The sequence below is a fragment of the Ochotona princeps genome, chromosome 22 (assembly GCF_030435755.1).
Source record: "Ochotona princeps isolate mOchPri1 chromosome 22, mOchPri1.hap1, whole genome shotgun sequence".
Classification (NCBI taxonomy): Eukaryota; Metazoa; Chordata; class Mammalia; order Lagomorpha; family Ochotonidae; genus Ochotona; species Ochotona princeps.
Genome location: NC_080853.1, coordinates 5,741,600 through 5,759,726, shown reverse-complemented (window position 1 = coordinate 5,759,726; position 18,127 = coordinate 5,741,600). Strand labels below are relative to the sequence as shown.

The window sequence follows — 18,127 nt, the reverse complement described above, 5'->3', positions numbered from 1 at the left end:
TATTTTATCTATCCTTTTAAAATAACACAACCAGAAAGTAGATGCTTGGCCTACTCAGTGTATGTAAGTTTGCTTTCTGCCCCCAGTACCTGACTCCAGCTTCATGCTAATGCAGACCCTTAAAGATGGCAGAAGTAGCTTGAATGATTGTGTTATTGACTCCTGTCCTCAGTATAGTCGAGCCGTAGCCTCTTCCTCCTCTTCACAAAACAAATAAATAAAAACAAAACAGAAGCTCAGCCCACACAGCTCAAAGTGCTAACGGGAATTGGTTTTGATGAATTCCACTCTAAGTATAGGGCCGGGCGGATTTACTGGAGTGCGTTTTTCCTGTGGATCAATGCTGTCTATCACAGGATCCTTTCTTGATTTTGTTTCCTTTCTCCATCTCTCCACTCAGTTCTAAGCCAGCCCTTTTCATGCACTTAGGATTATCACTGGTAGCAACTTTTCCCTTCTCAAGGTCCAATTCAGTAAAGATCCCAGGCAGGATTTCTGACATTCCCTTTCACTGGACCCTTTTCTTCTCAAGAGCCAATCACTGTGAGCAATGTGCTGATTGGCTTAAAGCCTGGAGCTGGGAGGGGTCTGCTTTCAAGGCAGGCACATGCATCAAATAAGAACATGTCAGATAACTTGTGTTAGCCATCTTTTTGTCACTTTAAAATACTTGAGAGGAAATACATGTGAAAGAAGAAAGTTTAGTTTGACTCAGTTTTAGAAGTCTACTGCCTGAGGTGGGATAGCTCCTTCAGTCGGTGTCTCTTGAGGGTGGTCGATGGTATATCACATTCCAAGCGAGCATCACATTGTGGTACAGGAATTGGAGAGAAAAACAAAACCACATGGAGCTTGTAGGACCAGCTCATCTCATGAAAATTCCCTTCCCAAGACACACTCCAAGGACCTGCAGACCTCCTGATAGGCTTACCTCCCATACACCAAAATTGGATCAACACTCCAACACACCAATCAAATTTCTATTAACCATCCACATGAGACTTTGGGGTTTAAATGTCAGCATGAATCAGAGAGCCAAATCATGTTGAAGCTGTAGCAGCACCCCAGTGAAAATCTGAGTTATGTTAGAAAGGATCAGTGATGGGGATGTTGGGGGTGGAACCAACCAACCAAACAAAACATAGTGTCATTAAGACTATGAACTCCTGCCTGTCTGGTTCGTGTGCAACCCAAATTTTTCTCTTTGGTCCTTAGGCCACTTGGGGTTTAGTGTCCCCTCCTTTATAGCCAAAGTTTCACATTGATGGTGATTGATGCTGTAGCTGAGAGTGCAGATGGACCATTGTCAACCATATAGCCAACCCAAAGCCACTTCCCTTCTTCCCTTTTTTCTCTTTGATGCTGTTCACTTGCTAATATCCTGGATATCTGAGTTCCTGTGTTGCCTTGCTGTTCTCGTTAGAATAAGCTGCATGAGAGCAGAGACTGGGGTCTGTACCCTCAGCATCTATAACAGTATCCAGGCAGTAACATATGCTCAGTATTTGTTGAATGAAAGACTGAGTGAGTAAGTTTTCAAAAGCGCTCATGCAGAGACAGCACTGGAGTCCCAGGCTCCCTGGTGGTAAATCCAATGTGTGTTCTATTCCTGCATCCACCAGCCAGTTTATCTGTTTTCTTCAAGTCTTTGAGTATTTGCATTTCGTAAGCTGCACCCAGCCTGTCTGTTTGAATTCAGGTTCTTTTCATTTGCAACTGAATGAGGAAGATATCCATGAATGATATTTTGCCTAATTACTTTATCCACTATGGGACTCTGGATTTTGTCCAGACTCTCTGCTTGCAGCCTTTATCTACATTCACATCTCTCACTGGTCAATCACTACATTCCCAAGCCCTCTGGTATGGGCCAAAATACATCCCAGTTCTTGCTCCTCACAGTAGCTTGTACCATCTGTCCCTTGGGTGATGGGGCTACAAGTGGCTCATTTGAGCATGGGAGGCACTAAGTCATCACTAGTTGTTCTGATGCCCAGGTAAGCTGGGTATGGCCACGGAAACACCATGCTTCTAAGGCAAAGAAGGTACCCAGCTTGGCTTACTCGCCTGGGCTCTCTATCTTGGAAGGCCCAGTGAGTTCTCCAGCAAGGAGTGGGTCACAGCCATAGCATTGCCTCCTATGCTCTGGCATGGCTGCTAATCCTTCCAAAAGTGACCAGGTTGGGGATGATATAAGGATTTATGACCCTTCTGAAAATGTTCTTGAAATCCTTTCTTTGTTTGGGATTACAAACTGCTGTGAGCCATAAAGAACATCACAGATCAAGGGTATTTTTTGGCAGACAAGGAGCTCTCCAAAGCATTGTATTTTGAGAATGCAACAATCGGCTGTTTAATATTAGGAAATTTAAAGAAAACTAAGTATTTGTTAGTATTAGTACATTTTATGAAAATGCATTCAAATTATTATATGTGAAGACTTCTGCTACTTGCTGCATAACCTTGAGCTAGCCACTTTAGTCCATGGTTGTCAAATGTGGCCCATGCTCTTGGTGGCAGCAGCAGCAGCACCTAGGAACTTGTTAACACAAACAAGACCCAACCCAGACCTACTCTCTCAGAAACGCTGGATGGAAGACCCTGGGGATCTATGCTTTAAAACATTCCCCAAGTGATTCAAATGCACACTCAAGTCTGAAACTCTCCAGCCAGACTTTCTTCACATGTAAAATGGAAGCAGTAATGCTAGGCCTCATCAAGTTGTTGTAAGGATGAAATTCAATATGTTTTGCATATCAGACATTTAGCAGTGTCTAGCACTTAGTATGTGTCAATATATGACAAGTGCAATTAATGTTATTATTGTTATTGGATTTCTTTGCTAGGTGGCCAATGAATCAGTGTATGAGTTGGTGTGTTTACCTGTGGACTAATAAAATGGGGAGATATTTTAACATTAATCATGGTAACAATAGCTAATTTATTGAGCTCCTCCCCTGTGCCAGACATTCAGCTAATCGCTTCACAAACATTGCATTTGATCCTCCTTAGGAAAAAAAAAAAAAACACTGAGAGAATGCTGCACGCCTTATCCACCATTTACAGGTGAGAAAACAGATTCAGAGAGTTCAAACATCTTAAGCAGAGTAACATTGGCAGAGCTGACCCAGGATTCAGAACAAGTCCCCAAAGCCCTGGTGAGTGAGGGCATCACCCGATGTACTGCTACTCTGAAGCAGCATGCAGAAGTTGCCAATGGTGGCTGTGTTTGTACCCGCAACTCTAGCTTGAAAATTTAGATGGAATCAGATATTCACTCCAACAGAAAAATACACATTGTGGCCACTTCTCCATGATAGAAGCTTCAAGGTCAAGTTGTGGCTTGAAATGCATAAGGAGTGATTCAAATATCCCACCCTGGACCCGACGCCATTTCCTCTTCCTCACAGCTCACGAAATTCACCCTAGTCTAGCCATCCACCAATCAGATGTAACCTGGCATTCCACCTGAGAATCCCACCCCCCATCTTCCAGCCCCTTCCCTAACCCCGCCCACTCGCCAATCATCCCCAGGCATTCACCTGCAGGCACCAATCCCCCTGGGTTCTGCCCTCAATCCCTCCCAGTCCCACCCCCCCCCCCACACCACCTTGTGGGCCTACCTGCGTAAAGAGGCCCAGGTGTCTCCTTTTTCCCGCTTTTCCTCCCTGCTGATCAGCACCACTCCCGCCCCATCCCTGCCCCAATGGAATAAACCTCCTAAGATACCTTGTTGCGTCTGGTGTTCTCCCAGTAAAGAACCAGGTTGCGGAAATTAGCTGCACATAATAATATCATATGAACTAGAACTCGAAACTGTTTTAAATAACTAACAAAATAAGTTTTGCTTTTGTTTTTATTATTCAGAGGTCAGGAGCAAAGGGGTCCCTGGCGCTCTGCCCTGCTAAGCCCCCAGTGACTCTCCATTTTGGCCCAGCCATAATGGGTGATGATTGGTGGGTCACAGCACTCATATCAACCCAGCATCTGTCGTCAGACTTGTCCCTAGGGTGTGGAGGGGCGATGTTCACTGAGCCCAAGTGAAACCCTTCAAGCATCCATTCGATCCAGAAGTGAGCTGGATAGAAAATGCCTTCTGTACCTGCAGAAGGGAAATCTTCAGGTACAGATTACAGGGAGGAAATGTGGAAGTGTGACTTATAATTACTGCTAAGTCTGTGTTAGCAGTTGTGCTTATGAATAAGGGGAGTTTTGGCCTGTGATGAATGCCAAATTTATGCCACTTTTCAGTACCACAAAAAATCCTGGCATGTAAAATACCAATGACATCCTATTATGCAATTTTTTAAATGGGGAAAATTATATGTATATCAAAGGAATTTCAGAATGAGCTGCAGAATTTGTAAAATGCATATATTTAAAGCTCCTTAGAATGATGTTTCAGGGTAAATATATATGTTTTTCCCAGGCAAAGTGTTCATTTTTAGCCTGGAGAATTGTTAAGGAGACAAATAGGCCAGAAACAAAATCCTTTCTTGTTTGAGCAAAGCCAGCAACTTTGTCTTTCCTGTAGGAGTTTCTGCTTGATTTTTGGAAGCAGAGATAATCATGAGATGTTCCATTTAATGTAAGACTTCCCGGTGTCCGCAAATGCCAGCGTTAACAATAGCCCCACTAAGCAAACACCAGTTTTGGCTTCTGCCTTTCAGGCGATGTTTTTTTTTCCCCTCTCCTTAAGCTCCACCCCAGCTCGCTCTTGAAAGGCCTTCTGTTCTGTCAGCCATCATGACATCTGCTGGCGGACACAGGAAGTCATAAATCTGTAGGTTGCCTCTCAACCAAGCCTGCTTAATGCTGGCATTGATCACAGGGGCTGGGTGCCATCTCTGGAGGGCTGCACGCAGAGAGTCCATTTTCTCCCATACCCCTCTCCCAAGAGAGCAACCATTTTCCAAACAGCCACTTTTTCATCTCGCGTTTGCAGACCTGAACGGCAGGCAGATGCAAACCCCTCCGGTAACACGCAGCTCTTGGAAAGGAGCCACGACTGCAGGCAACAATAGACTCCTCTGGCTGTCTGGGGACGCTGGGAGGCAGCTCTGCTTCAGCCCTGGAGGGCCTCGCTGTAGTAGGCCTGGACTGCTCTCAGGAGTGGGGTGGAGCCTTTGGGCAGCAGCTCCTTCAAGGGTGGAACTTCCTACTGGGGGAGCTGCATGAAGATTCTGTACAGTCGGAGTCAACTAGTGCTCTGAACTAACATGGGAGGAGGTGTGCACTTCGTCTCTGAAAGCCCATTGTGTCGAAGCCTTTCACCTGTGTGAGGTATAGTTGAGCTCTTTCCCAAAGTGGGACCCTGGATCGAGGGGGTGAGCACCACCGGTTAGAGCTTGTTAGAAAGGCAGCAGCCTAGCAGCTGCCTCTCCCAACCTGGAGGTCCCCCCGGGGACCTCCTGCAGGAGCTGAGGTCATGAGCTGGGGCTCCCCACCTGGGGTTTCTGCCTTAGCTCCGCAGGTGTTTGAGACCAGATCATTCTTCATTTGCAGGGCACCTAGGCAGAAGGGCTGAGTGGTAACAACCCAGAAGGTCTCCTGGGGGCTGAAGAAAAAATCAGCTCTGTGGGGACCCTAGCAGCTAAAGGCATGGTTCAAGGACTCACAGCCTCCTGTCACCTAGGAGCTTAAAAGAAATGGTCATTTCAAGGACCCACCCCAGACCCTCTGGGCCTGGAGCTCTGGAGGGGAGTGACAGCTCTCTGAGAGATAGTGCCCAGGAAGTGCAACGTCTCAGGCTGAGCAGTGCGAACAGGACAAATAACCAGGCATCTTGTGCTATAAAAGTCCCTGTGGCTGACCACATTGCCTTGTGATGGGCAGTATTCATGCCAGGGCCACACCCATAGGTTTGAATCCAAGCTTCTTTTAACTATCTCCATAACCTTAGGTAAATTATGGAGATTTTCTTTGCCTCAGTTCCCTCATACCAAGAATGGGGACAGAAAAGCACTTGGATTTATTAAATTAAATTAAGGATGAGTACAGTGTTTGCCACCTAAATTATTCTCATACTGTTATCACTATTGCCATGATTTGCCTGGCTTCCCCTAGATGCTTAAGTTCCCTAAGAGCTCTGGTCCCTACTGTAGCCACAGCTTGAGCCCCATGCCTGGCCAAGTGCAGTGCTTATCAAACAGTGGTGGGAAAAGTGGCTGTTTGAGGGAAAGGCAAGGAAACCAGAAGGTGCTGTCTGCTTGCTTCCATACTTTCTGCTGGTCAACACCCTTGCCCCTGTGAAACACTGAGCTTAGGGAAGTTGTATCCCTGCTTATAGGTCATACTAGACCTCAGCCATGCAAAGATTTGTTAGAAAGTTTGTGGGAGAATAGAATTAATGAGTAAGCTTGTTTTGTGAAACAAATTTTGAAAATCATGCATGATATTTTGATTATGAACGTTTATGACAATCCCCTCATATGCATGGATTTCAAAATTTACACCAAATGTTTCTTTTAAAAATTATCTGTTTATTGGGATGGGTGCAGTATTATAGCAAACTGATTTTCTGCAGTATTCCCTATAGGTAGTGGTTTGAGTCCTGCTTCCAACCCAGCTCCCTGCTGATTGCCTGGGAAAGCAGTGGAGGATGGTCCAAAGTTTTAGGCCCCTGCACCCGTGTGGGAGATCCGGAAGAAGCTCCTGGCTCCCAGCTTTGAACTAGCCCAGCTCTGGCCATTGTAGCAATTTGAATAGTGAACTAGAGGATGGAAGATCTTTCTCTCTGTCTTTCTCCTTCTCTCACTCTAATTCTTTCAAGTAAAATAAAATAAATGAACAAATACATAAATCTTTATTTTAAAAAAAGCAAGAAAGAAAAACTGCTTATTTGACACATGGAGGAGAAATGAATGAAGGAAAAGAGACATCCCATCGGCTAATTCACTCCCTAGATGCTGAACCAGAATGAAGCCGGGAACTGGGGATTCAGTCTGGGCCCCCAGGTGGGTGGCAGGACTCCAACTCCTTGAGCCATCTCCTGCTGCCTCTTAGGATCTGTATCGGCAGGAAATTGGAGTCATGGGTGGAACCAGAGCTTGAGTCCTGATGCCGTGATACAGTGTGCAGGTTTACCAAGCAGCATTCAACTGCAAGGCCAAATGCACACACCTTAACTTATCTTGCAATTTCACCTTTTCAATAACTGGATTTTCCTCAGATCTGCAAGTGCTTGCTAAATGATAGTCAAGCAACACACACTTATAAAATATCAACAAGCTTCAGGAATGCTTCCTATGTCAGCTCTTGTGCTGTTTTAAGTAGACTTATCCTTAATGAAATGGGTGATATAATTCTCTCCATTTTTTATAGATAATAAAATTGTGAAGATTTATTTGAAAAGGACAGGAGAGAGATAATCTTCCATTCATTGATTCACTCTCCAAATGGTAGAATTCAGGGACTTTCTCTGGAGCTAGCATGATGGTAGCAGGGATTTCAAGCCCTTGGGCCATCATCTGTGCATTAACAGGGAGCTGGATCAGAGGTGGAGTAGCTGGGATTTGAACTAGCACTCTGATATGGGATGCTGTTGTCTCTTGTGGGACTACACTGGCCCCCAGTGATGAGAAAAGTAAGCCTTGAGATGTGAAACATGTGACCTAAGGTCATAATCTTGGTGATGAAGATGTTTAGAAAAGGCTGACTCTGTTCTACAGCAAGGAGTGCAAAGACCTGCACCTCGGATGGTCTTACCTATTCACGTATTAGTATAAACAAGAGGACTGAATGAGAGAGCCACTGAAAGAGGCAGGGAGCTAAGACTTGGACCATACTGGTGGAGGTCTGATGTTTGTCTGGCATAATGCTGGAAGTGACAACACACCAGGAAGCAGACAGCTTGGATCCTCACAGACCTCGCAGTTTAGGGGAGTCCTCTCAGGCAGACAATGCCCACACCCTGCCATTTCTTCACTTGCCAACTGCTGACCGTCAGTACTGGCAGCCCTTTTTCCTGGAAGGAAGGCCATGAGCGACCCTCATCCAATGCTGGCAGGAGTTGATGGATAAATATCTGAGCTCTCTCATCTTATCCTCTTAGGGGATATCTCAAAGATACATCCTCTATACTGACTCCCAGAGACCCCAACAAGGTAGGCTGCAGATAGCCACAAGGCCAATGGCAACCTCTGTCCTCACTGCCGTTCCCTCCCTATTCTCTTTCCTGCTCCCATATTGGGGATTTCTAGGGTTATTTCTCAAATAAGCCATATGCATGCAAATCCTATCTCAGAATCCCTATATCTTTTTCTTGGGGCAGCAAAAGTAGGACAGGAGCCTTGTGCACGCAGAGGACCTGGCAGCAGTCCCAGCTGATTGAGCCACTCCGAACCTTAGCCTGGCCAGATAGCCCAGCAATGTTAAGGAGGAAAGACAAGCTGTATTGTTGGGTGAAACCAGTGTTCAGGACAAATCACTTTGACATAATCCTAGCAAGCAGGGGTAGAATCTCATGAAATTTTAAGGACAATAGGATGCTTAATGCCTAATCATAATAGATAAGACATGCTCTGGATAACACAGAAAGGTGTTCTCAGGGTGAATTATATCATTCTCTATTTGCTTCTGAAAGTTGAGGGGCACTTTTGGGCACACAGTTCTAATGAGCGCAGTACGCAGAGCCTGATGCACAGTTGAGGTGGCAGAAAATACGGAACTTCAAGGCTGCCCATCACATGGTCCCCGGCTTGCCAGTCCTTACATTCACTTAACGTCTTCCTGCCGTTAAAGAAGTTGAGCAGTGGATTTCTAGACCATAGACTTGGTCTGATTCGTCCACAGTGGTAGTACACCATCACCAACTAAGGAGCAATGTGAGATGTGTGAAATCTAACAGCTCCCATGTCCCCAGCCTGCCCACTCAGCTAAAATATACACAGTGCCCAATTGCTCCTGCAGAGTCCTGCACTTCACCAAATAAAAATAAATTTTAAAAACAACGTAGGGTGGTGTTGTGGCATACCAGATTAAGCTGCCCCCTGGGATGCAAGCTTCTGGATAGGAGCATGGCTCTGAGTCCTGGCCACTCTGCTTCCAATCCAGATCCCTGCTAATGTGCCTTGGAAAGCAGCAGAGGATGGCCCAGGTCTTTAGGCCCTGTCCCCCAGCTGAGAAGCTTGATTGGAATTTCAAGCTCCTGGTTCCAGCCTCTTCCAGCCCTGTTCTTTGGGGAACAAACCAGTAGAAGGAAGATTATACTCTCTTTCTCTCTGCCTTTCAAGTAAAATAAAATCATTTTTAGAAACAGAGTCGAATATCTGTTAGGAGATTTGTCCTTAAAGACAAGTTTGCTTGTGCCTGGGCTGTCCCTGACCTTACATGATTTCACAAAATTAATTTCCACCCAGTGGAATGAGATCCATTCTCTCCTGTTTAAGTTGAGCAAACCTTCTGTTTTGAAGCTGTGAACTGACACATTGGCCTTATCAACAGCTGGAAGGAGAAAATTCAAACTAGATGTCATGGCCATCTCCTCCCCATGCCAATGCCACCAATCTCCCTGACATCATTTGGGCTTCTTTGCACCTGGCAGCTTGCCTGTCTTTGCCCCAGCCACTGTATCCTTCCAATGCCTGCAGCATGCAAGTCTCTTTGCAGTCTCAGACCCTGATTCTTCCCGGTTCCTGGTGGGCTTCTCCCAGAGGTCAGCACAAATGTCTCCTCCCCCAAGAACTTTTCTTTTCCCCCTGCTCTGAAGCGGATCCTGCCTTCACTCCTGGATCCCAAACCTCCCTGGAGGTCTTCCACTCTTTCCACCATCTGGGGATTTCCATCCCCAGCTAACATAATGTTGCCCCAAGTGTCTTAAGAGAGTTGGAAATAACCAGATTGCTACCTGGATGTTCTCACAAAACAGTTCCTGGAAGAGCCATAGCCTAAGTGAGTTAAATGACATGAAAGGAAGCCAATGGATCCCCTCCTCCAGGAAAAAGCCACGTGGTACTCTGGCTCTAAAATGTGGCCATGCACTGGAGGCTGTAAAAAACCCTGATGGCTGGATCCCACTTTATAGTGATGTCATGGCACTGAAGCCAGACCTGGGCATTGGGATTTTCAAAACAAACCCATTGATTATAGCCTGCAGCAAAGGGGGAGAATGGCTGCCTTTCTATCTGAAGTATCATGCACCTACACAAAACCTAAATGTGCAGCTGACTTAAGGCCAGACATGGAGGAATCAGCTGTGCCTGTTCAGGAAGAGCACCAACAGCTCGAAGCTTCCTGATGTCCACTTTCCAAGGTGACCATTTCCCTGATGCCCAAAAATCAGGTCTCCCTGTTTGTAACAGGAATCATACTCCGTGTCAAGTGTCTTTGTTTTGGGAAGATATGGACCAGAAAATCTGAATTCCACGGGATCCACCTAGGAAGGCTTCTTGGAAGAAGCACTGGGGAGATCTGGAGGAGGCTACAGGCAGAGAGGAGAGGAGGGACGTTGGTGACAGAACAGCAGTGCCGGCTGAAGATGCAGGCACCCACACTGAATGCTGATGCTCCTCCCTCATGAAAACTTCCTGTTGAGCCCTAGGTGTACTCACAGTACATCCTTCCTGTCAGCTGTGTGCGGCCTGGAATTCAGTCATTCCACAAGTGTTTACTGGCACTAATGCTGCACTGAACTTGGGGCACAGAGATGACCAGAACTTAACACTTTAATTAGGAAACGCAGATATCACTTGAAGAGACACAGAGGAAGAGTGGGGCAGATACTGGGACCGAGGAGGTCGCATTTGTATTTTAAGAGGAAAACCAGCCGCTGACAGGAAGACTGGGTGTGGCGGCCCTGACAGCTGTGCAGGAGGCCTCTCTGAAACAGATGTGTTCTTGCCAGGTTGAGGAATCTCCCGGGCTGTCCCCATGCCCAGCATGCAGCAGGGCCATGCACAAAGTGGCACTCCGTGAGTCTGTTTGATTGCCATGGGTTGGAGCCCACTGCTGAGACAGGCAAACTCACAACAGCTTAATCCACTGTGTGCTCGATGGGGAAATCCATAGCTTCTGAGTGCATCCCAGAATAGATGTCCTTTCTTTTCCTTGCATGCAATACAACCCATGAGCTTAATTCACCTGTTACCATGCCTGGCATTGTGTATCATCATGACCTGGGAACTTCAAAAATTTTAGATTTCCTGGCCTCACCTAGGGATCTGATTTAATAACAACGGGGTGGGGCCTGGGCTTCTTTTATCTTTAATAACAGTAATAATATAAGTCCCTAGGTGATTGTAAAGTTCAGCCAGTGTGGGGAAAAGTGTTTCAGAAAAGATTGTTGAGTCACTCCGATCAGTTCATACCCCTGCACAGCCTGAATTGCAGTGTGGGATCCCAGGGAGCCAAGCGTCCTGGAGACAACATGTAGCACTAGTCCAGGATGCCAGCTCTCAGACGATGTTCCCCGGAGTGCCAGGGTGCATTGAATTAGTACAGCGTTTTGGCAACTCTAGTCATGCCTACATCACCTTTCTGCCATTTGCCACCCCTGTGTCTTATCTGAACCATTCTTTACTCTCTGTTGCCCTTTAAATATAGTTGTTGTTGTTATTGCTGTTTTTACACTCGTTAAGGGAGTTTAAACTTCACATCTCCACCAGCAACATCTTTCACTGAAATAGAAGTTACCCCTAATGCAAAATCGATGAAATCCCCTTTAAAAAAACAAAAAACAAAAAAGTCTAGCCTGATCCTTGTCTTTCCAAACTTCTTGAACTGGAAATCTGTGTGATCTTGATTGAAAACAGATCAGCATGTGTTAAGTTTAAAAGAGTGACCAATGCCAAGCAGACTTTCTGAGACTGAGAAGGAAGGAGAAGAGAGTAACTTTTTCAGTGTGGGATTCAGTGTTGATTAAGAGCTTAGCTGCTTTGCTGCACAGCACATAGGTACCACCGTGTTATGCATCCTGCTGGTGGAGCCCAGATCCTCTCTGTTGATAACATGGGATAAAAGAACACCCTTTGGTTGGCATTGCCAAGTACAAGCTTTTTCTCTGTCTTGGTCGCCTAAAAGCAAGGCTGGAGTTGAGTGGGGCTGCTCTTGGGTGGAGGCTGTTTGGGCGGATTAAGGTTCGGTGACATGTGTGGGATGGGGAAACATGTGGGGATGTTAAAAATGATTAAGCAGCACCTTGCAAGCACTGACAACCACATGTTGTCGCTGATGTGTAGGGTGGGAAAGTTAAGTTTCCTGTAGCCCAGAAGAATTGTCAAGAAAGCAGTTGCAGAACCTGCCAAGGTGACAGGTGTCTGAGTCAGGCAGGTGAGACCTCATTTACGAAGTGTCCCTGAGGGTAGTGAGGAGTGGACCCAGGTGAAACTCCATGGTGAGCACCACGCAGCATCACCTGAATCATGCCGCCATCAAAGACTTCCTTGACTTTATAGTTAACAATGTGGGGTGTGTCTGAACAGACTCTTTTGGCAGAGACTCTGTCTCTTTCTGAGCTGAACTGAGCTGGAGTGTGGGGGAGTGGTTGTGAAAAATGCACATTGCTCCTAAGCGCTCATCTCGAAGTTTCTGGTTTAAGAGATTGAGGATGATCATGCTCAGCCAGGGGCAGTCCTAGTGGACCTGAAGACAGTGTTTGCTGTCATAGTTGAAGTGGAGGTAAAAGCCAGGGATGCTGCCAAACACCCTGCAAGGCACAGGACAAGGCTTATCTGGCCCAATACGCCAGCCACTTAGAAGGGCTTGTTGGTAAGATGCCCAAGATGCCAGGGCTTGTTGATGGGTAAGAGCCAGGAATGTGAGTCTTAACAATGGTAGAAAATGTTAGAAAATCAGAACCCAGGTTGGGGAGACTATTTTTTTTTTCTGCCGAGGGCCCACTTGGATGTTTATAACACCATTCAGTGGCCATCCAAAATGATCAGCTCAGAAATTAGCCTGCTGTGACTGTACCAATTTTTTGAGTCCTGCCTGTGGGTCTTGGCATGGCCAGACCCACTGACTTGTTGGCCTCGTATAGCCCATAAGCAGGATACTCCCCAGCCCCATAAGACAATGCCCAACTCCTCCTCTACATTTAGAACTCAGCTTTGGCATGGTCCCCTGATAGTACCCCACTTGGGACCACTCCTCTTTCCTGCGAGTCCAGATGACTGGCTTCCCTGAGTCCCCCTCCCATTGTAGCCTGCATATCTCACCCTCCTCGAATCTGTTTCTTCTGTTCACAGATATGCCTCCCAACACCTCCCAAAAGCCTGGCCCACATGAGACTCAATAATCATATGAGTTGGCGATAATCTGGAACAGTCTCTTGACACCCCGTTTTAACATTCAAAATTATCCTGTTGATTTGTTTGCTTCTCACTCATTAGCAGGTGTTTTACTGGGCACTTCCTCTATGTCTTAGATTCTGTCTACATAGAGTAGATATAGTAGAACAAAAGACATGCAGTTTCCTCCTCCCAACAGAGCTTAGCTGCTAGAGGGAAATCTCAGACAATTAGGGAAATAGAAAACTGTATGTAACATGTGCCTCGAGGAAGTCCAGTGGGGGAAATAAAATAGAGCAATGGGATAGAGTGCAGAGTGTGTGTTTAAATTTTTAAATAAGATGGAGTGCTGCAAGAAGATGGCATCAGGCAGAGATGGGATGGCTGGGGTGGCGTCTTCACTTCTTGCATTAGCATAGAGTCACCAGAACAGGCGCACAGTAGGTGCCCAATAATTACACTAGACGAATACAAGAAAGAGCATGTGATCAGATGATCAAGGGGTGAAGGGGGGTTAATTTTATGACCATCTACTGCTGAACAAGAGGGTAGAAAGGCAGGGGCTTTTCAGGTGATGGGGCTGGGGCAAGACATAGGAGGTGAACAGCATCCTTGAAAAGGTCCCCGCCCCCTTCCCTGCTCCAGGCAAACCTAGGAGCCCCTCCTGACTCTGCTGATGGTCCCCGCTGGTCAGTCACCCTGGCCAGCTTCCCAGCTTGTGAGTTCAGCCATCACCCCGCCCCCGCTCCTCCGGAGTCCCTTCACTCCAACACTTCCCGCACCCCGCCTCCTCCCCAGGGGGTCTGGGCGCCTAGTGGGCACACCCGGCCCCTGGGCCGAGCCCTCTCCCTGGCGGGACACTGTCCCTTTAATAGATTTCCTCAGCCTGGCGCTGTGCGGCTGGGGAGTAAATTTCTCCCTGTCATCAGGTCGCGGGAGAGGAGGAGGAGGAGGAGTTTGTTAATGTTCAGTTTGTTCAGCGGGATCGATGTTTGCTGGCATCGCCTCGCCCTGTCTTGTGTGAGTGTGAGTGTGTGTGCGCGTGTGTGCGCGCATGTGGGGGTGTGCGTGTGTGCGGGAGGCGGCGGGTGCGCGCGCGTGTGTGCGCGCGCGTGTGTGAGTGTGTGTGAGAGTGTGTGTGAGTGTGTGTGTGTGAGTGTGTGTGTGTGTGAGAGAGAGAGTGAATTCCAGATTTTCTGCCTTTCCCAAACCCGCTCCTGTCCTCTTGCATATCACTCACAGACGGGGATCTGACAGCAGCTACAAACCCACCGTGAGTGATCTCTCCCTACGCGAATCCGCCATAGAGATCGGCGAAGAGGAGGAGGAGGAGGAAGAGGTGAAGGAGGAGGGAAAGAGGAGAAGGAAGAAGAAGAGAAAAAGAAGAAACCACTACCTTCCCAGGATTGCCTTTTTCCCCTTATCTTTACGCGCGCGTGTGCGTGTGGCGCGTGTGCGCCCCTTGTCCCTTCCATCTGAACCCGGTCTTGGATGTTTAATAAAGAAATCAAGTGTCTCAACAGTCACCAAAAAAAAAGCAAAATCAAAAAAAATTTTCCAAAAGCAAAAACAAAAAGAGGAAAAAAAATCCAAAACAAACAAACAAACAAGACAGAACCAACCTCCACTTCCAAGCAGCCGGCACCAGCCACCCGTGTCTGCCACCCACAGAGGGGGGTCTCTGGCCCGTGCCGCAGGAGTTGCAGGGGGGATCGTCAGGGGGACAGAGGCCGAGTGACGTCCTAGGAGCCACCGGGCGAGAGGCGGAGGAGACCCAGAGAGGCGAGAGGGACAGCGGGCCCCAGCGCGCGGCTCGGGCTGGGGCGCCAGAAGTGGGACTGGAGCGAAGTAGAGCGATGCCAAGAAGGAAACAGCAGGCACCCAAGCGGGCGGCAGGTAAGAGAACCGGCTCCGCTTTGCGGCTGCCCGGCCCGGGCTACCTCGCGCGGCGAGCTCCCCGCCCGCCCTCCTTGCCCCCGGGCGCCCCGGGACGCCACCCCCTTCATGTTTCGGGGGAGTTTGCTCCGGGTGCCCCTCTAATAACCCCATCCTCTCTTGCCTTCTCTGGTCTCCCACACCCTCCCCTTGCCAGGCTCTGGTTGGACTGGTGGGGGGAAGCTATCCCACCAAGCCTTTCCTCCTTAAACTTTTTTCCTCCACCCTCCACCCCACCCCTAACTTTCTCCCAGTCTGTTCCTTGCCTGGAGCCAAAGCCAGGTTGAGGATTTGGGGTGTGAGCAGGGTGACGGCCCCTCCAGTTCCACATCCCTCGTCGCGGTCAGTGCCTGCTAGCAGCCTCTCGTCTCCAGGGATCCAGTGTGTTCTCAGTGGGGCTCTGGGAGCTGAGGTGCTGGGCTAGCTGATCACTGGGCTGCGGGCTGGCTGCCTTTGGGGCCAGCAATAGGAGTACAGCTTTGGTCGCTAGGTTGGAAAACGCTGCCCACCCAATGAAGAACCTTTGAACGTGTATTCTGAGAGTGGAGCTGCTCTCGGAAATGGAAGGGACAAGTGTCCCTTGTCTTTAAAGAGGGAGGGGGCAGGAAATGTCCTTAGAAATTTGAGCAGCTCAGGATTTTCGGTGCCCAGAAGAGTTCAAACTTTGTGGATTGACGCGTGTGGTAGGCACTGTCCCGTCTGAACCTTCCTTTCCTCCCCCCATCCCAGATAATAACAGGTTAATGGAGCAGTACAATAGGTCTTCCGTGGGAATTTTTTTTTCTTTTGGGTTGCTTAATTGCTTTTTAAATAGTATGCTGGGGTTTTGTTTCTCGGAAGTGTAATATGAAAGTTCATTTTTCTCCTGCCAGACCCACCCACTGAAAAATCAGCTTTCCACTTGATTGCTAGTTTTGATTTGACACTTGATTGATCACCTGTCATCTCGCTGCCTTTGATCTATTCATTCTTGATATATATCAATAAATCACTCACCATGGTAACTCGGAGTGCCAGTGACGCAAGCCTTGCCCTCTATATTCAGAGCCAGACATGCACAATTATTATCTTGTTTGGCTTTTAATGTGGGCGTTTTTATTTCTTTGTGTCCTTTAGTTGAATCAGGGTTTTAGCAAAAACTTGAGTTTTGTTGTTGGTGGGTTGTTTTTTTTTTTTCCTTCTCTTTCTGTCTCTGGACTGTTAGGGTAACCTTAGTTAAGATACCAGCTCCCCCACCCCCATTCACACTGTTCCAACTCCAAAACACTGGGAGGAATTGGCTGGAATTCCTGCATGAACTTTGTGAGTGAGACGGAATCTGAAGTTGCAGAGGGGCTTTATGTCTGAGCCTACTAGACCCGAGGTTCACGTGGCATCTCACCTGCAGCCCGCGTGGCCATGCAGGAAGGCTGAAATAGCCTCAGCGATGCTCCCTTCTGAGAACAGAACCATCTGTAGGTAAACATTGGTAGTTACCAAAGCTTCAATGTATATTCCCCATTTGTTTCCCCAAGAGCAAACTGATTAAAATATTTTAATGCTGTCCATTTGCAACCTGCCCGAGCAGTGGATCTTGCTTTCTTCAAGCCCAGCTACTGCTTTTGGAAAGAAATTCTCTGACTCCTGTCCCTCTCTGCTACTATCTTGGTTATTTGTGAAAACTTAGACTGCTTTGCAGGCTGACAGTGCTGGGATGTGCAATGGCCTCCGAGCCACAAGAAGAGCCTGCCTGCTGCATCCAGTTCTGACAACATGAGTTCAAGTACAGCTAGATTATTGGAGATAACATCCTTATTGTTGTCCCGAAAGAGAACCCTGGGCTACAGTCCAGGAAGAAGTGATACTGCCCTGGAAATTACTTTTTTTCCCCCTTGCTGTTCCGGTAAAGGCCATCAACAACTAGGCAGTAATTTCAATTATCAGAATAACTGGACGTGTCTTCTTTCCTAAGCTCATTACAAAAAGTGCATTGCTCAGAATTGCACTACTTTGATTATAATTATCCTCTGATCAGTGATGATCCAGGTGTACGTAACATAACGCTGTATCACATTATTTAAATTAGATCCTTTTCATTAAGCTGGTGTCTAGGGTCCTGAGTCGTCTACTCTATAGTGAGACCGCAGAAACTTAAGGCTGTACTTTCAGTTTGCCGGCCTATTGTATTCCTGATTTTTTTTTGTTTGGTTGGTTTTTGTTTTTGTTTTGATCTGTTTGTTTTTATGACTTTGAGTACATTCACTGGAAGAAGTGAAAGACAATGATTTCTTGTGTACAAGGGAGGCCCCTCTTATGGTATATATCTGCCCATGTATTAATAAAACAGAATTTCTCAGGCAGCGTTTCCTTCACTCACCCAAGGTCATCAATGCCCTGTCTGTCTTCAGCTGGGGTGCTTAATCACCGGCAAAGTTAGCCACTTTGGGATTCTTTAACCGGCTAGTATCTGGGAGAGGGGACATGTGTCGGGTGGTGCTGGGTTGGGGGTGCTCCAAGACTGTGGCCGCACTAACTTTTATCACGGGGTAAAATTAAACACAATGCACAACTGCAAGTAATTACTGCCAGGGACGGATGTTGAAAGCTTGATTTCTGGCTTGATTAATGAATAATGGAAGATAGAGAAAGCCTGGGAGTGAATCAGAGCCCCAGCTCGCCTGGAGTTCTCCTTCCCCCCAGAATGGTTTCAGGCCATTGGATGCCTGTGCATTATTAGTTTTTTAAGTCCTGTTGTTTCAAGGAATCAATTACAGAACTTTCTAATAAAGCAAGTTTCCAAATAGAATAAACAGGATGATATTAGAAGCGATGGGAAATTTTCATCTATATCTGTAATATCCTTCTCCCCGGGTGGGGGTGGAGGGGAAGGGATATGAGGTAGGCGATTCACTTGAAGGAAACAGCTAAGTCAGAACATTTCCCTCTGAAATGTTATTCTTCCTGGCTTTGCGATTCTAGCATACTAT

At 47.1% G+C, this 18,127-nt stretch overlaps 1 protein-coding gene across 4 annotated transcripts in view; it reads left to right on the top strand.

Moving 5' to 3' along the window:
* TSHZ2 (teashirt zinc finger homeobox 2) overlaps nucleotides 1-18,127 on the top strand; it is a 708,208-nt gene that overhangs the window by 294,359 nt on the left and 395,722 nt on the right. Inside the window, exon 1 of one of the 4 annotated variants that reach the window (XM_004586095.3) lies at nucleotides 14,213-15,122. The exons of the other annotated variants lie outside the window; for them this stretch is intronic. Coding sequence (XP_004586152.3) covers nucleotides 15,083-15,122 — 40 coding nt within the window. The 5' untranslated portion in view covers nucleotides 14,213-15,082. Of the gene's footprint in view, nucleotides 1-14,212; nucleotides 15,123-18,127 lie in introns of those variants that run through there. 4 annotated transcript variants of the gene reach the window in all.